Source organism: Monocercomonoides exilis (assembly GCF_001643675.1).
Source record: "Monocercomonoides exilis strain PA203 chromosome Unknown scaffold20-1493094, whole genome shotgun sequence".
Classification (NCBI taxonomy): Eukaryota; Preaxostyla; order Oxymonadida; family Polymastigidae; genus Monocercomonoides; species Monocercomonoides exilis.
Window position 1 is genome coordinate 485282 of NW_027150565.1, and position 24127 is coordinate 509408.

Genomic DNA, 24127 nt, shown 5'->3' on the forward strand with positions numbered 1-24127 from the left:
AGTTTGATCATCAAATTCCCCATTTATTCATCAAATATTTAATATTGGCTGCAACCATCATTCGATTAAATAAAAATTTATCAGTAAATAATTGTCCGTCCTCTGTGTTTTACGGGTTAATTCGATGAATCAGCCACTTAGAACATGGAGTGCCATATCTACATTAACTTCTTTGAATTGGGAACGTGAGTTTAAGATATATTGCAAAGAACATCATATTCCTTTTCAAGAACAAATCAATGCAGGTCAACGCGATTCAATTGGAACGTGTCTTGGAGGAGGAGGGTTGGAGGAGGTCGCATATAGGACTCATAATGAACAAGGACCTTCAATTGTTAAATTTTATCATTTTCCAAAAGATAGGCCAAACACTGAAGAAATCAAAAGTATCAAACTAACAACGTTGCCTCCAATATTGCTAAATGTTATGCTTCCATTTCGCGTTCAAGAAAAGCCGCATATGATTTGCATTGAACGACGATATTTACATTCTTCGTTGCCACAGCGTTTGAGGTGAAGTCAAAATTTTTAGTTTTTTATTTAAAAATTACCATTTTTCATTTCCATTGATAATCGATTATTTTGATTTTTCAGGAGATTCCCTTTGCCTATTTTTGAAGAGAAAATGTGGTACATATTTCTAATGTTTCAAGCAGTTGATATGCTTCACAACAACTCTATGTATCATGGCAATATAAAACTAACAAACTTTCTTGTTACTTCTTGGGGGTGGCTTTACTTGGGGGATCTTTTTCATTTTCGTCCTTTTGATGTGAAAATTGTTTGTATTTTGATATTTTGTTAACTTTTATTCACTAACTATCTAAAATGCGATTCACATATGCACATTTTAAAATTAGGGAGGATCTTCAACACTTCTCAGGAACTATATAATTTCATGGGAGCCGAAGCAATCACCTGTTTGCGATCAGCCGTTTTATTTAGCGCCAGAGCGAGTAAACACAGAAAATGCATACCAACTTTATGGAATAGAGCGCAAAATTTATCTTGAACTCGAGAGCGAAAGGACAGCCAGGCAGCGGGCGGAAAAAGAGCGACGGAGGATGCAGACAGCGGAGCGTATGAAGAGCCTGATGCAGCCGAAAGAAGAGAGCATCAGCCACAAAGAGGTGTCAGTCGATGAGAGCTGCTTAAACTACGAGGCCAAGCGCAGCTTCTCTGGAAGCATCTGCAGCAACGCCAGCAGCAAAAGTGCGGTGTCAGGCAGTGTTGGCAGTGTTATCAGCACAAACTGCTCGTCGCTGTCTGCAGACGGGGCTGACAGCAAGAGCATGATTGAGGCTGCTCTGGCTGCCGCATCGCCACAGGGCTCAGACTCAGAGCTGTCGTCTGATGGATCCAAAAGAGGATCTCATTCATCTTCTGCTCAATCATCATCATCTTCTTCTTATCAGCCAAGCACAGAGCCTTCAACAACGAGCCAATCAGGAACTCGTTCATCGCTCTCTCCAATTGCAGTGAGTGGCCATCCAACCATCACCCTCCCTTGCACCACCTCCTCTTTTGCCTCTCTCGCACCAACAGACATTCGCATAAGGAAGTGGCAGAAGGCAGACATCTTCGGATTGGGCTGCTGCATCGCAGAGGTGCTGACTGGAGGGAAACCGCTGTTCACTCTGAATACTATGCTGAAGTATATGAAGGTGTGTGCGTGAGTGTGAGAGAAAGAGAAAGAGAAGGAGAGAAGGAAGGAAGATATGTGTCAATATTATGTGTAAAAAAAAGGATAAACCACAATTTTTGAGTGTTGCAGAATGAAACATTATCATTGGTTTATTCAATAGACCATCATCATTTTCAATTAAAAAGAAACTGTTATTCTTTACAAACGAAAATTAATCTCAATTTATTTATTAATTTATTAATTAATTTATTTATTTATTCCTCTCTCTTCTTGCCTTGCACTTCACTCACAAGGGTGAATATGATCCACTTGAGCGCTATCGATATCCAGATTCTCCAATCCCACCAGATGCACTGGAGATGATAGAAAGCATGATATCACTCAACCCTCACAACAGACTCACTACAAGAGATTACATACAGAGATAGTGTGTTTTATCAGTTATTTCATTCGTTTAATCATAAATAAATTATTAATGTTCACTTTTCTTATTGAAATACATGTGCTATTCGAATCACATCACCAAATTAAATACTTTTTCCTTCTTTTGTCTCTCTCAATTTTCTTTTTTTCAAAAAAATCATAACAATAACTCATCCACACCCCTTTCCTCTCTCCATCCTTTATCATTTCCCCCCGCTTCCCCCCCCCAAACACACTCATAGTCTTGTAGACAACGAGTCCTTCTTTCCGATGTTCTTCCACCATTTCCACCAGCTCATCCAACACAACGGCAAACAAGGCCCCGACCATCTGCTGAATCAGATTGAGAGCCCAAACAACCTCTCGCTGCTGCTCAGCTGGGCAGAGCAGAAAGAGGAGGAAGTGAAAGAGAAAGAGGAAGAAGAAGAAGATGATGATGATAATGAAAGAAGAGGAAGAAGAAAGAAGAAAACTAATACAACAAAAGTTGCATCAGCAGTTCATCAGAAAGGTTCCAACGGAAAAAGACATAAAGAGATTACAACCACATCAACAAATGCAAGTGCAACAGCTACTTGTCTTTCTGATTCATTGGCTTCATCATCATCATCATCATCATCATCATCATCATCATCATCATCATCTTCTTCTTCTTCTTCTTCTTCTTCTTCTTCTTCTTCTTCTTCTTCTTCTTCTTCTTCTTCTTCTTCTTCTTCTTCTTCTTCTTCAGACATTCCACGCCCTCTGTCACCTTCAGTTGATGATAGCAAGAAGGAGGGGAAAGGAAAAGGAAAAGGAAAAGAAAGAAATGAAATATATAACGAAGAAGAAGAATATAATGAAGAAGGCAATGAAGAAGAAGATGATGATGAAGACGAAGAAGAAGTGGAAGAGGAAGAAGAAGAGGAAGAAGAAGAGAAAGAAGAAACAAATGAATCATCTGCATCAGTTGAGACAATATACTCACCACATAAAGATTCAGACAATTTCGCACATTCAGATGAAGACGATGGCTTCTGTGAACACAGAAGAAATAAGAAAGGAATGAACAAATATGAAGAAGAAGAAGAGGAGGAGGATGAAGAATATTCATTAAGTGACTCAGAATACGAAGAAGATGAGGAAGAAGACGAGGAGGATGAAGAAGAAGAAGAAGAGGAAGAGGAAGAAGAAGATGATGATGATGAATCTTTTATCAGAAGAGAATCAACAGAATATCTTGATGATGTTTCTGAGACAAGCAAGTCTTCAGAGGTGTCTGTGAGTGACAGCCAGAGTGTGGACTCAGGGGCTGCCTGGCTGAGAAAGCAGAGAAGAATAAATGGATCAAAAGATAATAATAGTAATAGTAATAATAAAGAAGGAACAGAAAAGCATATAGAACATCACCCACACCACAGCCATCCACCAAAAGCAGACAACATCTCAGACAATCTGAGCATTCACAGCCAGCATAGCCATAACAGCCATATCAGCCAGCAATATGGAGAAGACAATTATTTGCCTGTTTCTGAGCAGACGTCGCTGATTTCAGCAGGATCTGCACTGAAAGACCCACGTGATGAAGAATTGGAGCTGCTGCTGAGGTGTGTGACGACGATTGAGGCGAAGGAGAGGGAAAACTTGGAAAAGAAGGAGAAAGAGATGGAAAGGAAGGCAATGGAGGGGAGAAGAGAAGGAGAGGATAAAGCAGAGAGAGAGAGAGAGAGAGAGAGAGAGGGAAAAGGAGAAGGAGAACAAGAAGCTGAAGGGGATGGTGAGATTGGTGCACATGTAGATGTTTCCATGGTCAAACCATCAAATGGAAGTGGAAGTAGAGGTGGAAATGAAGAAAGAAAACATCATACTTCTGTTGGAAGCAGAACAAAAAAGAACAACAAAAAAGACAAACACAATTTGCATCGAAAGCGCAGAAATCGAAAATTCATCCGAAAGATCATTCGAGAAAGTGCACACAAAATGACAGAAGATCCGCTCTGGCAGAGAAATGACAGCAAAAATGGCGATATTTCTGAAGTTTCTGACTCAACCGATGCATCCAATGGGAAGCCAGTCGCACTCGTAACACTGCCTTCTCTTAGCCGCTCGGCATATTCCCATTCGAAATCTCATCCGCACAACACACACAACACAAGAAATGCACATTTCATACAAAAGACTCAAAATGCTCAAAATACTCATAACACTCACAGATGTGTGTGGAAAGTGCGCTATCCATCCACTCCCATTGCCTTTGGCGCTTCGTGTGGCCTCGTCTGCCGCTGTGATGCCTGTCGAAACAGCCTCCGCCGACAGAAAGGGAACCTGCCGCGACTCAGATGGAACGATACAGCCACATTGCATTCAGTGGAAGATACGCTTATGACACAAAGGAGAGGAGGAGGAGGAGAAGGAGAAGGAAGATGGGGAAGAGGAAGAAGAGGAAGGAGTGGAGAACAAGGAAGATCAGCATTCACCGTCCATTCTTTGCATTCTATCCCTTTCTCTGTGATGAAATCTCTTTCTCCTCCTTCATTCACCAACACACAGCAGTCCAGCCCTTATGCTCTCCCTCTCCTCCCTCTCTATCCCTCATTCCACTGCACCTGCGGCTTCTCCCCCCAGTTCTACAATAGCTTGAAACACAACACTCATTCATTACACAAAAAAGGCCATTTCACCAGAAATTCATCTAATTCACACAACTTTGATCCCTCTTCATTGCTTTCCCCTTCTTTCTCTTCCTCTCCCCCCTCTTCCTCCTTCCTCTCTTCCTCTCTTTCCGTCTCACCCCTCCCTCCTTCCTTGAACTCCCCCACCCTCCGCTTCTTCCCCAGTTTTGCTGTGTTGGCCCTTGCAGTGCGCGGCCTCATCCACTACACAAACGACAAGAGCATCTACATCCGCTCCATCAACCTCCTCTCACTGCTTTCTCCTTCTCTGTCAGACGAAGCTAAAATCTCCCATCTCATCCCAACCTTCCTTTTTCTTGCTGCCAATTGCCCCAACCAGGAGATTCATGCGATGTCCATAGAGGCGGTGTGCAAAGTGGTGGCAGAGCTGAGCAGCCTTCCTGTGAAAAGGAACAAGAGGAAGGAAAAAGAGAAAGAAAGAAGGAAAGGGAAAGAGAAAAATGTTAAAAAAGGGAAGAAGAAAGAGAAGAAGGAAATGAAAAGTGAAAATGAAAGTGAAAATGTACGTAGTCAAGAAAAAAGCGAAAGAGTAGAACCAGAAGCAGAAACAGAACCAGAAGATGAGGATGAAGAGGGAGCAGATGATGATGAAGACGAAGACAACAAAGAAGAAGAAGAAGAAGAAGAAGAAGAAGAAGATTCAGATGATATTATGTCTCCAATGGATGACATACTCAGCGGCTTCGGTGCAGAAACACGCAGCGAAGAAGTGGCGCGAGTGAAGAAACTTTCGTCTCTTCGGATGGATCTGTTTGTGAAGGAGATATTTCCTTCTCTTTTGCCCACAAAAACAGCCCTGCAAAAATACCACCAGCTTCTCAACTTGATTCTGGATGCAGACATCGGCTCCCCCCTTTTATGCCCTCCTTTCCACCCTTCCTCCATCTCCTTCTCAATCAACCAGTTCGCAACAACTTCTGCTTCCATCGCAAACAACTGGAATTCTTCATCGTCTTCTCCTTCTCCCCCGCCTCCGCTTTCTTCTTCTGCTTCTTCTTCGATTTCTGCTAACCAACAACTTTCGGGAATTTCATCATCATTTCCTTCTTCTTCTTCTTCTTCAGCCAATCCTTTATCATCCACTTCAGCACACACACAATCATCAACTCCTTCCTTTTCCTTTTCACCTGCATACAACTACCCTTCTTTCTCTTTTTCTCCCTCCTCTTCTTCACAATCTTCTTCTTCTTCTTCTTCTTCTTCCTCATCCACTTTCAATTCATCACTTCCATTATCATCTCCATTCTCCTCCTCCTTCTCCTCCTCCTTCACCCCTTCTTCTTCCTCTTCCTCTTCCTCCTCCTCTTCCTCCTCTTCCAGCACCCTCCTCGCCTCCTCCCGCCGCTCCCAGCCGATCTCTCTCCTCAGCACCAAAATCAAACCTATCTCTTCTGACTGGCACGCTGCCCACCCCATCCCCCGCTGCATCGAGCTCTACCTGCGCAGCTCAGGCGCCACCCCTCCATTCTCTTTCTCTGCCATCCAGAACACTGCTGCTTTCCTGTCCTCTGCTGCTGCTGCTTCAAAGTCGTCTGCTTCTTCTGCCTCGGCTTCTTCCTCTTCCTCTTCCTCCTCATCTTCCTCGTCGTCATCATCATCATCATCATCTTCTTCTTCTTCCTCTTCTCAATCTGCTTCTTCTTCCTCTTCTGCTGCCTCACTCGGCACAGCCTCCATCCAAGCTAAGCATCAGGCCTCGCACATTCTTATGTTCCACGACGCTGTGCTCTCTCTCTTCTCTGCTGCATTCCACCCTCAGTCTGTCCCTGCCTCTTCTTCTTCTTCTTCTTCCTCTTCTTTTCCCTCTTCCCTCGCTTCCTCCAACCTCTTCCCTCTCCAGCCATCCAATTCCTCTCTATCTTCTCAGTCATCTCTTTCCTCCCAATCATCACTTTCCTCTTCCACTTCATCTGCCCCTTACATCCACACCGAAGGCTCCTCAGACTTCGTATCAGTAGCCATTCATTTCCCCCACATCGCTTTGTCTTCTCTCCGCTATGCCATGCTCTTCCGTGGCCATCCTGAGCACTTGCACCACATCAAGCGCCTTACACAGTCCATCGCTGTCGCCATCGCCACCCTCCTCAGCACAAACACGGCGGCTGCTTTGGCTTTCCTCCGCTCTCCTCAACTGCCTCTTCTCCTGCAACACCCTTACGTCGCACGTGAAGAGGCTGTTGTGACTTTGTTTATGATCCTCCTCTCGATGCACTCTGACCCTTCCATCGAGGCAGCCATCCCTCCTCTCCTCGTCCCTCTCTCCTTCGGCAACCCTCAGCTAGCCATCTACATGTTCCGCTCGCTGATGAACCAGGTCTCCTTCTCCGTCTGCCCAGTGGATGAGCTCACACTGCAGAGAACTCTGTCTTCACTCGCTGAGATTGTGCCTCTCTTACCAGCAGAAGCACTGCTGGATGCATTGGACATTGAGAAAGGGAGTGAAGTGAGGCCAGTGAGCACAGGGCTGAGGGAGTGGACGAGTGCGTGTGGGCTGCCTGTGGACAGCAAAGAATCGCAGGACGATAGGCTGCAGAGGCAGTCTGAAGAGAGCAGCACGAATGGAATGCTGCTGATGCCTTCCCTCCAGCACACTGAGCACCCACGCGACCGCCTGGTGAAGCTGCTGATGCATCCATCGCGCTTCATCCGCACAGAAGCAGCACATGTTCTGTCTGAAGTCTCAAGGCACATAGGAACAATGGACACTTTCCTCTATCTACACCCACTCGTCGTGCCTTTCCTGCAGCCAGAGGTGTCGCCGTATCTGGTCAGCCTGAGTGATTGTGCTCAGTTCGTTGACTCGCTCGTGCCGCCTATCCCACGCACAGCCATTGCGAATCTGGTGGCGCACTTTACGAATGTCATTAGGTCGTTTAAGGGGCCCAAGGATATTCTGGAAGAGAAACCGTCGTTTGCGTATATCAATGGATACAAGGGAGAGGAAGGAGAAGAGATGGAGACAGCTTCTTCAGTTGTAGCTGAGGGCAAAGAGCCACAACCATTGAATGAATCGGGAGATGTGATGAAGAGTGGGCAGAAAGAAGATGCAAAACCGACAAACATTTCTGAAAAGAATCCAATTGCATCATCTGAACAAGGGCAGTCAACAGCCTCATTAGCAGCACAATCATCATCATCTTCTTCCTCCTCTTCTAATTCATCTGAGCAGATTTCATCATCCTCCTCCTCATTGGCGTCTCGGAGTGCGTCTTCGAGTGAAGCCAGCAGCTATCTGAAGGCCACGCTCATCGACAGCGCTTTCTTCGAAGTCTTTCCACAAACCTCAAAAAGCATCAGCAAATTGAGGGAGTCATTGGAATCAATGGAGCATTCTTCATCTTCAAATGCTTTGCTTTCTTCTCAAAACAGAACGAATTTCAATCAGAATTCATTGTCTTCAGTGTCAAAAAGCGGCGATTCTATGACTTTTCCTTCATTGGCCTCAAATTCTACTTCTTCTTCTTTATCTTCTTCTTCTTCTGCTTCACAAACGCCCCAGCTCGGACACATTGCCTTTCTCTACTCTGTTCGCAACCAGATCTTCCACTCAGCTTACAACACATACAAGCGCTCTTCCATCGAAAATCGCGTCTTTCCCCCCGAAAAGATAAAGCACCGCGAGAAAATAAAAGAAAACCGGAAAGAGCAGAACATCCAGAGCTACATAGCATCTGTGGTTGCTTCACAGGCAGCAGCAGCGACAGCACTGGCAGAAGGAGAGCGCTCAGGCAGTGCACGCTCACACACCACTGGGCCAGTCATCAGACAGCCAGCGGAGCCGTCGTTCCCGGTGTTGCTGTACAACTCATCGGCTGCTTCAGAAATAGGTGTGTTTTTGTTGTGGATTTTTTTTTTTTCAATGTTTAAATTTTTATTGATTGTGGAACGAATGAATTAATTGGATTGCTTTGTTTGCAATTTTTTTAATATTATTTCGTCGTTTTCATGTTCATCTTCTTTCATTTTTTTTTTTTTTTTAACATTTATTTAGCAACACCAACATGGGCATTATATCTTCGTCGCTATGCGCTTGTAACAGAAACCAAGAGTTGCATCACATCTCTTTCATCTCTATCTTACTCTCTTCTTCCAACCTTATCTTCTTCTTCTTCTCTGTCTGCCTCTCCCTTTTTGTGCAGCTCAGCTGATGGATACATCAGGCTCTTCGACTTAAAGACACTGAATGAGAATGACGACACACTGCGCTCTCTTTTTGTGTACAGAATGAGTGGCTCAGAAAAGGAAAGGGCAGAAGAAAACGAAGAATACAGCAGATGTGCAGAAGGAGGATTGGGTGATGGGATAAGAGAAGGAAGATGGAGATGGATAAGAGAGGGAGATCTGGAGGAGGAGGAGAGAGGAAGGAGGGTGCTGGAGAGGCTGAGGATGAAAGAGGAGGAGCTGAAGCAGCACACGATTGGAAGAGGAAGAGGAGGAGAAGACGAGGAAGAAGGAGGAGAAGGAGAAGATGAATGGCACGAGAGAGCGAAAAGAGCAGAAAGACATCTCAAAAGAGAAAGAGACAAGCTGCGGATGAAGGAGGGCACACAAGAGGAGCTTCAAAAGCAGCGTTTTGATCCAAACAGAGAGAGCAAATACAAATTCAGCGCGTCTCTGATCCCTGGAGAGTCGTCGATGTTTGCATACGGCACATGGTTTGCATCATTTTTCTATGAATATTGTCGTTTTCAGGTGAAGTTGAACTTTTTGTTTTCTTTTTTCTTTTCTCTTTCTATCTTTTTTTTCTGCTTTAATTTGTATTTGCTTGTACGATATCCCTTCTTAGCTCTTCATCTTCTACTCGTCCAGGAATCCTTTCAATTGTTGACTATTCTGTTGCACATGACATCCTCACTTATTCCACACAGCCTTCTGACACCGACATTCTTGAAAAGGAAAGGGTATTATTCTTGTCATTTTTCATTTGAATTTAGTTATTTCTTTTTTTGACAAACCACATCATAACAATCTATCAATTATTTTCTCTTCTAATATTTCTAATTCTTACTTCTTCTTCTTCTTCTTTCTCATAACAGAACAACACACTTGTCCTCCATCTTGGTTCACGCCATCGTGTGATCGCCCACCCTGTTCCGCAAACATCAGCGCCTGCAATTCAATACGGAGTAACTGCTCTGAAGGGATTTCTGTCTTTTTCTTCTCCTCTTCTCGCATTTGGCTCGTCGAATGGCCTGTTTCATGTGATGGATCCAAGAATAGGAGAGACCGTCTGGTGTGTTTAGCTGGATTTCTTGTACCAATTATTTTGATTGCTATTTCTCTCTCTCATTTGTAATATTCACAATGATTATTCAAAACAACAATATTTATGTTGATTTTTTTGATTCTATGCATTCATATGTTTTAGGACTTTACGCAATCCTTCTTCTTTTGGCTCCATCACCTCAATCACAGCATCGCCCTGTGGTTATTGGCTGGCCTTCGGAACAGTCTGCGGGAGGATAACACTTTGCGACCTTCGCTTTTCTCTTCCTCTTGCCACTGCGACTTCTGAGTCGAAGACAGCCATCCGCGATCTCTGTGCCACAATGTGCAGTTCTCCTTTCCCTTCCACGTCTTTACCCTCTTCCACCCCATTCTCTGCGCCTGCTGCCTCAAACTCGATGTACTCTTCGCTCATCAACTCGCCTTATTCGCTCTCTGCCCCTTACATCTACTCCTTCACCCAGCAGTCTCAACGGACTGTCTCAATGTATCCACTCATTTGGGCTGCTTCGGGTGTGAATCGTGCTGTTGCCTTCAGCCCGTCGGAGGGACTTGCACTGTGCGGGTCGTTCTCTGCGGATACTTCAAGAAGCTCACTCAGTTTGATGCTCTTTTCATTCATTTGTATTACTGTTTATGATAAATGAAATAATTTTTGTTAATAATAATTTCAAATTTGTTCATAATCTTGCTTCAATGCTTTTCATGTTTCTTGTAACTTCTTCCTCATTTATCAATCTTTTAGGATCATCTCAACGATTTTCTGTACCTCTTCCTGGTTCAAATTTGAGTGAAGCGTTTTCTGCTGTTAAACCTTATCCACAACCATGTTTCCGTGCTTTGACATCTCCAATTGGAGAATCTGCACTCATCACAGCAGGTTCTGATAGAGTTATACGGCTTGTCCTTTGCATTTCATTGCTATGTTTCAAGCTTAATTTTTAATCACAAAATGTTTTCGTTTGTGTTTGATTCAAACATTTATTTGATGTAAATTATTGAATTGTACAGACATTGGAGTTGGGATGATGACGGACGAGTAACATCCACCAGAATTACTCACAAGAATCCACGATGTGGTCTCATCGATGAGTCAGAGGGTTCAACTACACATGTTGTTGAATGTTTGTCTTTTCTTTCCTCATCCACTTTTAAATAACTTTATATATATATTTTTTTCTAACCAAAAATATTTTGTTTGTTTTCTGTGTATGATGACAAATCAGATGACTCGTCGCTGAGCAGCATTGACACGGATTCAGCTGCCGATGATGCAGGGCTTGGAAGTGAATATGCCTTTGAAGAAGACGACTGGTCTAACCACCAGGACTGCATCACGTGCTTAACTCTTGTTGATAATAAGCTAATCTCTGCCTCGCGCGACGGCTCTTTGATTGTGTGGGGCAGAGACAAAGAGAGATAGTTATTATTTATTATGCTTTGTTTCAATTATTTTATTTGTGTATTATGTTGTTTGTATATATTCTTTTTTCGTTTGTATAATTGATGATGTCAAATTAAAAAAAATACATAAAACAATCGAAAAACAAAAAGAGAAAAGCTAATCGTTATGGTAAAAAGTAAGACAACAACTGAAACAGTAATCTAATAAAAATCTCAACGTTCAGCCAAGTAGTGACTGTGCAACTACAAAATTATTAAGCTAAAGGTAAATACATCAAATAAAAATAAAATACAGACCCAAAAAAATAATAAAATATGATTTGAAATTATAATGACTAAAAATTTGTGTGTGAAATGGAGTGAAATGATTTTTTTTTTTACATAACTGCAGCTTCGTCCATATCATCATCGTCGTCATCGTCATCGCTGTCGATGTCTTCCAAAATGATATTCTTCTCTTTTGCGTAGTGTGCTGCAAACACTTTGTCCATCGAGCTGAAGTGCTCGTGCAATACAGTTCCAAAGATATTCACGGCGCCAAAAGCGATGCTGTCTTCTCTATTTCTCAAAATAGAACACAAAATTGTCAGACGCTGTCTCAGACGCAGATGCTCCTTTGCATGCTCCTTCCTGTCTTCTTCTGGGTAGTTTGACTCCACCATCATCTTTTCCTCTGAAAGGAAGACTTGCTTCGTCTGCAGAAGAAGCTCGTTGCTCAAAGAGCGAAGTTCTGTTTTTGGTGAATATGAGACAACCGAGTCATACATTTGGGCAATGACTTCAAGTAGCTTCTTTCTGGGCGTGTCAATCTGAGCAACGCCAGTCTTCATTTCTGTGGAAAGTTCGATGTGCTCAGTGAGCGAGGAAGGAATGAGCTGCTTCAGATGCATCGTCTCAAGCGCCATAGAAGACATAAGTCGCTTGAAGGGGATTATAAACACGGCAAACGCACATACAAGGAAGACCAATTCAACAGCCAAGCAAGCAATGGTCGTTGTTGTGACTTTTGTGAATGATTCTTCAAGCGAATGGAAAAAGCCACGTGTATATAGATCATATTGTGCAGCCAGATCATACATTGCAGCTGTTGTTATAAATCCATAGTTTCTGTTCTGAGGCGTCAATGCCCCACTCAAATTGAGACCCACCTGCACCATCTTCCTGTCAAACCGTGCAGACATCAAGCCGAATGAAAAGAACATGTCATATCCAGATATCCTGCCATCCACACAGTCATCTTTGTTCTCCAATGGGCAGTTATCTTCACCATCAGCCCCTTTGAATATGATGCTTGTTACTTCGGGTGAGCACTCCACAGTCGCCACATCCAGCTTCGAATCCGTCGTCCATCCTGTTTTCTTCCCAGTTCCAGATATAACAGCATTCGTCACAGACGTCAAAGTGTCGTAAGATTTTCCCAAAACTTCAGAAAGCAGTGGAACAGAAGTTGAAAGATGATCAAACCCGCAATAGACATCGCTGGTGCACCAGCCGTCTGGCATCTCAGGCTGTTTTGTGAGTGTAATCTCGCCTTTGTGGAAGACTGTCGACTGGAGTAACAAGATCGTCTGATAGAATTGTATTTCTCTGTATCCAGACAGCATCACAGAAGACGAGACAGTTCCAACATTGACCACAAACACCAAAAGAATCACAGAGAACACAATGCCCACAACAAGGAAAATTGCAATCATCAGCGCCATTCTGATAATATGTGACGCTGTGATGACTGATGGAAGGCTTTTATACGAAGCAATGGACTTCTGCACAGCCTTTGTGAGCATGTCAATCCATTCATCGTCCTGCACTTTGTTCATGACTGCTCCATTCATTTTCCCATCTTCTTTCTCCTCTTCCTCTGCAAACGTATATGCTGTTGCTGCAGCTGGATTCACTGGAGCTGCAACTTGCACACTTGTCGGCACTTCTGGTTCTGAATTACGCTGATTCTTCTGTTTTCCTTTGCTTTTGGATTTGCCTTGCTTTGATCTGTTTGGTGAATTGCGAGGCGGGTTCTTCACAGAGCGATTTCCTCCCTTTTGCTTCGGAGACCTTGGTGCATTGCGATGTCTGTTATCATCATTGTCCGCAAATTGATCATCGCTCTCTTCAAAATCTGTTGAGTTTGATTCAGCAGCACTCCGTTTTGGCTTGCGTTTTTGGTGTGTTCGCTGCATTTCAATCTCTTTCCTTGATCTGTCATTCAACTTGCGTGGCTTACTGCTTCTGTTCGGACTCTCCCAGTCATCATCGCCATCCACATCATATTCAGAATACTCATCTTCATCTGGTCCAGTTTCTCTCTTATCTCGTGAAGCTTCTCTTCCTCTGCCTCCTTTTGTTTTAGCTTTGCCATCATTTCTCTTTCCTTCGCCGCTTTGTCTCTTTTTGGCCTGTGCTACACCTTCTTCATCGTTCCACTGCCTGTCAAAGTCATCACTGTTTCGGTAGTCATCTTTTTGCCTGATGTTACCTTTCTTCTTTTCTGTTTCTTTTGAACTGCCCTCCTTTTTGCCTTCATGATGGTCCGATTTTTGCATGCGTTTTAATTCTTCCTCAGAGGTTCGTTTTTCGTCTGCCATTGCAGACACAAGCTCAGACTGCGAGTTTTGTTTTTCTCCATTGATCAACGAGCCATTGGTGGGTGGAGGAAGCATCGTAAAGACGGGCCCTGTCTGATGCGTGTTTGACGGTGTGCCTGACTGCATGTGCATGTAATACTTCTGAGAGGCATAGTAAGGCATCGGCTGCATCATCATCATCGGCTGAGGCGACTGCTGCCCATTCGACTGCATTGGCCACATCGACGGGTCGTATGCAGGCACCATGATGGGAGCTCCATTCATCGGCGACGCTGCATTCACTCCACTCGCACTGTTTGTCGGATTCATGCCATCCATCTCTCTCACTGAGGCAATGCTGTCTCTGCGTGCATCGTCCCCTTCTGCTCCAACTTGGCGCGCATTTGGCGAAGGCCCCGGTGAATCCACTTGCTCATATCGTTCGCCCTGTGGTGGCATCTGATTGAACGGCGGTCCGACCATCATCTGCATGGGATAGGAGGATGGGCTGTATGGGCCAGAAGACATTCCCATGTTCATTCCCATGTTCATGTTCATGCCCATCCCCATTGGCATAGGCATCCCCATCTGCATCTGTGGAGAGAAGTTCGTAGGAAACGTCAGATAGATTGGCTGCCCTTGCATCTGCATTGGAGTGGTTGTGTTTGATGGAGATGGTGCGGAAGAGGAGTGTGCAGGTGTGGATGAAATGTGTGGAGGTACAGATGTGTTGAATTCAGACTTTTGAGAAGAATATGATGTCTCGTTCGATGGTGGAAGTTGCCCATGAAGAGGTGCATTTTCATCAGAGGCAGACAATGTATGTGTCAATGTTGCATTTGCCGATTCTTGTGTTGGAGTCATATTTTGAGTGTGCGATTGCTTGGAAGACGAATTGGTGCTATTGCGAGAAAGCTCTTGTGGAACACCATCAGCCACATCCGACTGCAGTGGAGCAGGTGGAGAAGAAGGAGACTTCGGAACATTCACTTTGTTTGCATCCATTTCGTCAATAAGTGTCAAATTCTTTGGTACAGCGTTTGCGTTCTTCTTCTTCTTCTTCTTCTTCTTTTTCTTCTTTCCGTCTGCTGTGTAGAAGTACTCAAACTTCGGTGAGTCTGTCTGCACTGACTGAGACACTTCCAAAGTCCCCGAGGATTTCGAGGTCGACAAAGAGGCTGCATACGAAGAGCGCTGCGTTGTTGTTTCCGTTTCCTTCGCAGATGACGAGTGTGTTATGATTGGAATGGGCTGCATGGAAGTTTGTTGAGTAGCAGATGAATCAGATGTAGCTTCTTTCGAGTGTTTATCAGCCTCTGCCTCTGTATCTTTCTCGTTTGCTTCACTGGACGCTTTCTCCTTTTGTTGTGTTGGCTGTTCAAATACATCTGAGTCTTGCTTCTTATCAATTTCATCATTTGGCATTTCTGTAAATTCTTCCCGGTCAAACATGTTCCTCGGAGAAGACGAATTCTGAGGCTTTTCATTTGCTTGCAGCTCGCTTCGTGATGCGTTCGGGCTGGCCATATCTTCCACATTCAATGGCTTAACCATTGTTAGTTCTTCGCTATCCTCTTCTGCTGCATCACTTTCTGTTTTAGCTCCTGCGCTTTCCATTTTCTGTTCTTCATCCTTCGAATCCAATCTGTTCAAACTCTTCCCTTCATCTTCCAATGAACTCACTTCATCATCAATCTTTTCCTTCTCCTCTTCTTCAAACATCAATCTGCTTTCTGACTCAGCCGAATGTATCGTCTCTTCCTTTTTCGCTGAAGATGGACGACGCTGCATCTCTTCATTTGGCTCAAATGAATGTGGCGATTGATTGCCAGCTGTGTCTGTTTCACTTTCAGTTGACAAGCCCTCACCAGCAGAGGAAGGAGACAGCGACGCAGCCTTCTGGTGCTGCGATAAATACGATGTCAGATGGTCTGTTTGCCCAATCAGTGGAGGATTCTCCTCGTTTGGCTCAAACTTCGCACCCAGCTGCTGTTCCTCGGCTGTCTGTGATGGCTGTGCCATTTGATCAGCAGCATCCAACGAGAAGTTTGGCATGTCTGTTCGGAACGGCTGCATCGACATCGAATGAACAGAGGCAGAGGGACTGATGGATGTCGAAGGCACACCCGATCGATCGTAGGAAACAGGTGGATAGATGACTGGAGCTGCTACTACGCCCTGGCTATATCTTCCTCCTGTCATCACCTCAGACGGACTTACTTTCCCACTTGTAGCAAGAGGAAAGATCACTTCCTGTGATTGTGCATGTGTGTCGTCATCAAAGCGCAGATCGAGGTGGTTGTCATCCGCATTGTTCTGTGCAGTATTGCTAATACCTCCACCACTGCCACCTCCTCCTCCCTCTGTCGCATCAGCCATCCCATCCATACTTCTGACAGACTGATGGCGCGATACAAAGCTGTTTGGCCCATTCGCATCCAAATTCTGCTCTGCACCTCCTGTCTCGCTGGCAAGGCCATGATGCGATATTCCCCCCGCAGACTCGCTGATGGAGGCAGCACGAGCAGCGTCTTCCTGGTCAGAAGAGAGCAGTGCAATGGAGATTTGGTGGATGTATGACTTGGGGATGACAAGGAGCTGGTGGAACGCACGCTTCCGCTGTCTGTTCATGATGATAAGGGCAATCATGATGATCAGCACAGACGCTGCACTCAGCTCGAACCAGAAGGCGATGTATGTGACATAAATGCACACGCGGACAAAAGAAAGAGAGCGGTTGACTCTCGCATTGAACTGCAGATTGGCCCGCTTCACACTCTCAATCACGACTGAAGGGAAATTGATGATCACATTCGACAGCTTCGAAAAATATGACTTCTCAAGCAAAGTATCAACTCGTGCCACGTCGTGTGCATTGTATGCAAATGACCTGACAGCATCATACAGCCCACGGTTGATGATGTACTCATCATCCACAAGAAGTGTGTCGCCTGAATACGACGCCTGCACCAAGTTCACGTCCTGCAGCTCCCACGGGTCGAAGTACTCACCGTCGAAGATTGCCACCAGCTTTCCCAGGATGGCCTGGCTCTGCTGCTCCAGATTGTCCTTCAGCTTCTCTTCGGTCGGGAACCATGTAGGAAGCAGGCTCTGGTCAGAGGCATAGAGTGGATGCACCCTCACCATCAGCATCTTCGAAGAAAGCGCAATTTCGCCGACTTTTGAGATGACATTCGCCATCGTGTGCATCGACTCAGCATGGATGTGGGCATACTCCAAGTTGTACTTCACAATGAAGTAACCTGCAATGACATCAGCAATAAACAGGAAGAATATCAAGATCTGTACCGGATAATACGCAGGCAGCGACAGCTCTCCTCTTCTGTGTGTTCCGCCTTCGTCAGCCTGCACCTGCTCCAGCAGCTGCATACGGTGCTGCGCTTTCTTCTTCTTCCGCTGCTTCTGCTTCCTCCTCCTCTGAATAGACGATCTGTCTGACGTGCCTGATGCCCCATCACCCAAGTTGGTGCGTGAAGCAGTCATTGAGAACGTGTCGCCGTTGTCTTCGTCGATCTGATCAGCACGCTGCTGGTACACTTCAGCCGCATCGTCGTCTCGATAGATCTCTCTCAGCAGAGACGCATAGCCCCGCAGGACTGCTGTGGAGGTTGGATGCGACGCCAGCAGCTCTTCGTAGTTGTCTCTCGCTTTCTTCTCGTTCTCGATGATCCGCCGGAGTATCTCTGGGATCGCCTCGTAGTTCACTTTTGGGCGCAGCAGGTTGTTCCAAAACTCCTTCGTCCACATCTTGGCCTCTTCGTGGTGCTTCTGCGCTGTCTCCAGCATCTGCCTTGCAGATACAGATGCCAATCCTCCACTCCCACCCGCACTGCCTCCTGCACTGCCTGTTGACATGAGGTCCATCCCGCTGCCAAAGGTGCCCATCGACATCGTCATCGACATCGTGCCTGTCTTTCCATTGTCGTCAAGCAAATCATCGCCCTTTGCTGACGCCTCGTTTGCCTCTTCCACTGCGTTCTTGAAGTGCGAGTATATCACAAACTTCACAAAGACGTTGTTTGTCATCGCTCGTGCCCTGCGCAGGATGGTGTCGCCTTTCAGCTGGTGCTTGCGGAAGAGCTGGGTGAACAGCCCGTACTGCATCATCATCTGCGCATGGCTCGGGTGTGTGTGGAGGGCAATCCGGTAGATCAAGTCTGCATACTGCACATTCTCGGGGTCTCTGTTCTTCTTCTCCTGGAGGAACCTCAATCCAAGTTCAACAAGAAGCGTTGAGCGGAATTTTGGTAGCTGTTTTTCTGCATCGTCTGATGAGATGTCGACAAGCGGGTGGCCATCCGGTGTGATGAGAAGGAGCTTGTGCTGTCTGTGGCGGAGGACAATGCACAAGACAATTGAAGTGACTAAGGCAAAACATAACATCACTACCCAGAGAATAATATAGTTTGTTGGATTGCCGTTCATGAAATAACCTGATATAATTTATATTTGACATAAAAGTTGGGTAAAAAAAGCATAACACAAAAATAGAAAAATGTATAACGTTGTTCAAAAATTGAAGTTTAAAACTTCGACAAACTTAATTCGCATGTCAGCCTCACAATCCAATAAAAGTTCAGTTGGACCAACAGCCACATGTTTCTGGGGAGTCTGTGATATGGAATGCAATAAAAGATAGCGATGATCATTGCAAGTGTTGGTGCAATGGTTAATATTGATCTCCATCCTCTGTCTGTTGGTGTGACACGCATCACAACAGCCTGCATTGTGAGGAAAACAGAATATGCTCCGTTGAAATAGAAGTTGAATGTCGAATTGAGCCCGCCGTGCTTTTGGTTCAGGCGAAGGATAAAGAATCCGTAGATGCTGCTCCAAATTGCAAAGGCAAGAAACATTATCATGTTGAAAACAGTTAAGACAATGTGCTCAGTTCCCCTTAAAGGAAATATATTTTTTTAAAAAAAAATTCAGAAAATTATGATCATTTTTCATAGATATTTTAAGAATACAAAGGAAAAATACAATGAAAACTCCAATTGAAATATTTGAAAAACACTTTCATACCAGCATTCAGTGGTTGTAGATGCTCTCATATAGCCGTCAACGCAATCCAATGAAGATAAAAGCGTTGAAAAAAACGGTATAACTCTATATGGGAATTTTTAAACATTAAAATTAAAATAAAAAAACAACTGTACATACAAAATTGATTGTGTAACAGAAACTATATTTCGATAAACTCTACGAATCCAAGGAGCTGTGGCCAAAATTTTCTGTGCACATTTGAAAAATAAATTAATATAAACCGATGGAAATGATGTTTCAAACTTTATAAGACGCTGCCACAATAAAAAGCATCGAAATATACAAAAAAATGTACGCGAGTATAATAACAGAAAACACCAGGAATCCAAGTTGAAACAAGCTCATGTAATAACTCCCTTCCAATATTCCAAAAACCTGTTTTGTTAATATTTATAGTAATTGCAAAAAATGCAAAAGAAAGAAAAATACCAAATTTACTGCAGAAACTCCATTAAAGTTTATTCCGTACATTGCCAATGAAAGTAATTGAATAGTCTCTATTATCCATGATAAAATAGTCCACTTTCTTTCTCTATGTCTCGTCTAAAATTTCAAAAATAGATAAATTCATAAAGAAAGAAAAACAAGACATTTCAGAAATATATCTTCTGAAAATTACTAAAAAACAATTCAAACTTGATCATATAATGGATAAATTACAAAAAAAGCAATTTCCTCGAATTTTGTCGGCTTATCCGACAAAAGATCGGCTTCAGCGCCTGTTGGCCGATAATTCCGTTCGCTCATCAAAGTTACAATGTGGAAAAGTTGTTATTATAAAATAATAAAAAATAACCAGTCAGAAATATGTGAATGAAGTAAATTCTATGACTGTTTAAAAAGCTGTAAGTGTTTTAGAATTATTCTTTTCCCATACTTTTTAAATTTCATCATAAAAAATTAACTGCTTATTAAATAATTGAATATGTTTTTGCAATAGGAAATGGAATGATTGGTGAAAACACGCGAGTATTATTTTCAAAAATTAAAAGTAAATTAAAAAAATATTTTTTAAAAAATAGAAAGAAAAGAAAAGGTGGAATTGAATATAATTACAATTCTTGCTCAATATCTTCGACTTCTGGTTGAGGTGTGTCTGTAGTGTCATCATTGTTCTGAAGAATTTCATCGTACCCGCCTTCTTCCTGAAGCTTCTTCTTCTTCTTTTCTTCTCTCTTTGCCTTTTCTTTCTTCAGCTTTTCCTTCTCCTTCGCTTTTCTCTCCTCTCTTTCTCTCCTCTCTTTCTCATATTTCTCTTTCCTTCTCTTTGCATCGCTCTCTTTGATCATATCTTCCGCTCTCTTCTCAATCCTCTGCATCTCTTCAGTGATATCAGCGCTGGTTTGCCTCAAATCTTCACCAGGCTTAATCGACTTATAGTCAGTCTCCTGCTCCTTCAGCCAGTTCATGCCTTCATCCAAAACAGCCTCCATCTCATCTGCCTCTGCATCAGTCATCGTGCCAGCCACCACAGCCTCGTCCTGCTTCTCCTTCATCTTCGACACCATGTCCCTGAACTTCTTCACAGCCATCGGAAACGCACTCCTCTCCTTCAGCTTCAGATCCATCATGTTGCAAGCTTTCTCTGCAACTGACTGCTTCTCCTTCAAAACACCCATCACATAATCCATCTCCTTCTGCAGTGCATCGTCGCTGCTGGCTTCTGTCCCAACGGGCTCTCCTTTCTCTTTTTTCTCTCTTTCTTCCTTCAGAATCTTCTCTCTCATCAAAAGTGGGTCTGTAAGTGAAACACCTTCGTCTTCAAGCCACAATCCAATATCGTTCAGCTCCTTCATCGCATTGTCAATCTGCTCTTCCAATGCCAACCCTTTCAGAAGCTCTGCTTTGTGTATGTCAAGCTTCTCCTTCATCTCAAACACATATGACTCCAACCTGTTGCGTGCCTCTGCAATTTTTTCCTTCTCCTTCTCGTAAATCTCAAACCTCTCCAATCTCTTCTTAGCTGCTTTGATCTGCTTCTTGGTCATTGGGTAGTAGTGATATGAGTCGTCTGGGCGATACACAAAGTCATATCTGCAGCCAAACTGACACGATGAAGCAGCTGAGCCTTCTTTCTCTGATGGCTTGTTCTCGTTCTCGCTCTTCTTCTTCTCACACAGCTCTTTCCACTCATTCGAATCTTCAATATCTTCCTGGCGGTTCAATCTGTGGAGCTCCAACGCCATTCTACGCTTCACATACTTCTTCTTCTTCTTCTTCTTTTCGGCTTGTTGTGCTTCTTTGTTTGCAGCAGCCTCCTCAACTTTCTTCTCCTCTTTCTTTGCCTTCTCTTCTTCAGCCTCATCATCAAACTTCTCTGTCTCTTCCTCTTCCTCTGGATTCGGCTTCTTTGCTGCCTGATCGTTTTCTGGCACTTTCTCTCCAACAACGTCGAGTGTCGCCTTCTTCACTCGCAGCACTCCGTCTCTTCCGATCTCAACCACAACACGCGTTGCCCAATCGACAGTGTTGCTGAACAAGCCAAGAGATGAGCCTGATCCAACAACTTTCACCTTCAGTAGATTTCCGGTGACGCCAACAGGAACACTTTCTGAGCGGAGCTTCGGGCAGCCACTGCAGTTTGTGTTGGCTTTGTCTTTGTCTTTGCAGCAGCAGCAGCACTGGGCATAATCGAATGAGAGGGTGTATGCAGATGTACGTGGAATGATAAGAGTCTTTTTCAGCGGAAGTGTCTCTCCAACACGCACAACAACGGCGTGTGTGGCATCGTCTGGAATGTACACTCCATCATCGGTGTCCATTCCGCACTCGCCATAAAGAGGCGACTTCTCTGAAGGCAGACGCAGTGATTTGTCGAGTGCGTTCTTGTCCTCCTCTGGTTTGGCTTCGTTGTTCTTCAGTGTGCCGCCAATGATGTCTCTGATACGCACAACAATCTCGCGCTGAGCACGCTCAACCAGCTTAACGCCTTTCAGTCTGTATCTCTCCACAAGTGTGGCTGCATACATTGTCGATCCCAATGCAGCAGCTTCGTCGACATTCAGAAGTCTGCCAAGCTCTGTCTTGTTGAACACAGACAGCGCAATTGATTGCAGCCCTGGAATTCTCATGGAGCCACCCATCATCTGCACTACAACTGATGACAATGGAACTTTTGACTCGACCTCCCATTCAGGATGTGTCTTGTTCAGAGTCCAGTATTTGGCAACCATCTCTTCGCACAGCAGGCGGAAGCGGTTAAACAAGGGACGCGCGATCTCTTCCAGTTGCTCTTTCTTGATGCAGAAGTGGAATTCTGGCAGCTCAGGAAGCAAATCATCCAAAGTGCCATGATATTCAGGTGACACTGTAAGCATTTCTTTTGCACCAGATGCGATTTTCGTGATGTATGGAACGATTGAGGGAGAGTCAAGGAGACGACGGCATTTCGGTCCTGGATACTTCTTCTTCTCTGCCTCTTCAGCAGAAAGTGGAGGATTCAAAGGTGTTGGCAAAACTCTCTTTCTATGCTTGTGATCTCTTTCCTCATCCAAAGCTTGCTTTTGTTGTTTTTCCTCCTCTGTATCGAGATATGGTCTGCATTCTCCGTATTTCTCAACTTCTTCAGGTGCAGCTTGTTTGTGGAATTCGCGGATAAGATGATCAGCGATGAGTGCATCAAACTGCCTTCCTCCAAGTGATTCGTCTGTAACAGTAAGCAGCACATCCATCTTTCCTGTATGCTTTTCTGGGTCAAAGCCTTCGTCCAATGAAAAGCCTTTCACTTTCTTGCTTTTACCTGCTCCAGCTTTTCTCGATTTGCGGATCGTGCGTATCTCATGAAGCCTCTTCTTTCTCTCCTCACGCAACTTCTTCTTCTTCTGGCGCTCTTCTTGCTTCTTCATATAAGCCTGAAGATCATCGTTGTTCCTAATGTTGATGGTTTCCGAAACAACCTCTTCCTCTTCATCATCTTCAGCAATTTCTCTTTCAAGTCTCTTTCTCTCCTCTCTTTCTTCAGGAGTTTCTGCTGCTAAATCTTCATCATCGTCATCATCGTCATCTTCCTCTTCCTCTTCCTCTTCTTTCTTCTTTCTGGCTTCTTCTTCCTCTTTCTTTCTTTTCTCCTCCTCTTCTTTCTTTCTCTTTGCTTCGGCTACTTTTTCTTTCTTTGTTTTTTTCTCTTCTTTTTCTGTGACATTTGGCTTGGGGAATTCGTATCTCACCAAAGAAATAGATGTTTGGCTTCCTCCCATATCAATAAATACAACATTTCTTGCTGAGCTTTGCTCTTCTTTTGACTTATCTTCAGCATCTTTTTGCGCAGTTTCATTTACGGGAGCTGCTGCTTCTTCGCTCATTGTTCTGGAACGTTCCATTCCATATTGATATGCAGCTGCATCATTTGAAGTAATCAATCCCATTACATTCAAATCAGCAATTTTGGCCGCATCAAGAAGAGCTTGACGCTGACTTTGAGTAAAATAGGCTGGGATGGTAATTACAACATCTTTGATTAAAACATCATTTGATTTATATGTTGTTTGTTGCGCTTGCTGAAGAATAAGAGCAGCAAGATCTTCAACTGGAATTGGCTCTTCAACATTCGAAGCATTGAAAAGCAGAGTTCCACGTTGCTCATCGAGTTCGTAATGAGGATGAGGATAAGGGTACGCCAGTCTAGGAGGTAATGAATACCTTCCGAGAAGTTGAATTATGTTGTTTGCAGTCTGTCGAGACTGTCTTGCTGTCTGGAGAAATAAATAGAATTTGTTCAATATTCGATATGCTAAAAATTGATCAGACCTTTGATGCTGCACGTACGCCAGCAAATCGTTCAAGTCCATCAATTGTAACCAATGCTGGTGTTATACGCTTCTCATTTTCATTCCGAACAACAGTGATCGGTTTCCCGGATTTTAACAGTCCAAATGAAAGGAAATTGGAACCTAAATCGATTCCAATCACATTAGCATAACTGAAAGAAAGTCCTAGCAAAATTGCCATAAAAAAGACTTTCATATTAAAATGTTCTTTGGTGGTCATCTCTTCCCTTTCCAAGATCAATACATATATATTATTCAAAATTTTTTGAATTATGACAAAATCATTGAAGTTTGCTGACGTTATCATTGAACAGATGTTCAATTATTTTATCATTATAGAGAAATAATTCAATTTTCGGAAAC

At 43.8% G+C, this 24127-nt stretch overlaps 3 protein-coding genes across 3 annotated transcripts; 1 reads left to right on the top strand and 2 right to left on the bottom strand.

Moving 5' to 3' along the window:
* Positions 1 to 124: 124 nt before the first annotated feature.
* Positions 125 to 11495, top strand: MONOS_146fu147 (putative phosphoinositide-3-kinase, regulatory subunit 4; the record flags this gene model as incomplete). The annotated part of the gene is made up of 12 exons (XM_067867524.1): positions 125 to 513; positions 595 to 781; positions 861 to 1664; positions 1939 to 2072; positions 2311 to 8567; positions 8732 to 9395; positions 9527 to 9641; positions 9777 to 9973; positions 10109 to 10566; positions 10712 to 10865; positions 10978 to 11090; positions 11193 to 11495. 12 exons carry the CDS (start codon positions 125 to 127, stop codon positions 11387 to 11389), a joined length of 9669 nt encoding a protein of 3222 aa, XP_067728082.1. The 3' UTR covers positions 11390 to 11495.
* MONOS_148 (uncharacterized protein) lies at positions 11391 to 19745 on the bottom strand (the record flags this gene model as incomplete). Its single annotated transcript, XM_067867631.1, has 7 exons — positions 11391 to 18385; positions 18493 to 18848; positions 18978 to 19061; positions 19116 to 19186; positions 19242 to 19373; positions 19428 to 19541; positions 19635 to 19745. The coding sequence occupies 7 exons, from the start codon at positions 19743 to 19745 to the stop codon at positions 11748 to 11750; spliced, it is 7506 nt and encodes a 2501-aa protein (XP_067728083.1). The 3' UTR covers positions 11391 to 11747.
* A 161-nt stretch (positions 19746 to 19906) lies between these two features.
* MONOS_149 (putative Hypoxia up-regulated protein 1) lies at positions 19907 to 24010 on the bottom strand. The gene is made up of 2 exons (XM_067867738.1): positions 23745 to 24010; positions 19907 to 23689 (listed from the first exon to the last, which is right to left on the bottom strand). Exons 1-2 carry the CDS (start codon positions 23982 to 23984, stop codon positions 20051 to 20053), a joined length of 3879 nt encoding a protein of 1292 aa, XP_067728084.1. The 5' UTR covers positions 23985 to 24010; the 3' UTR covers positions 19907 to 20050.
* Between the last annotated feature and the right edge of the window lie 117 nt (positions 24011 to 24127).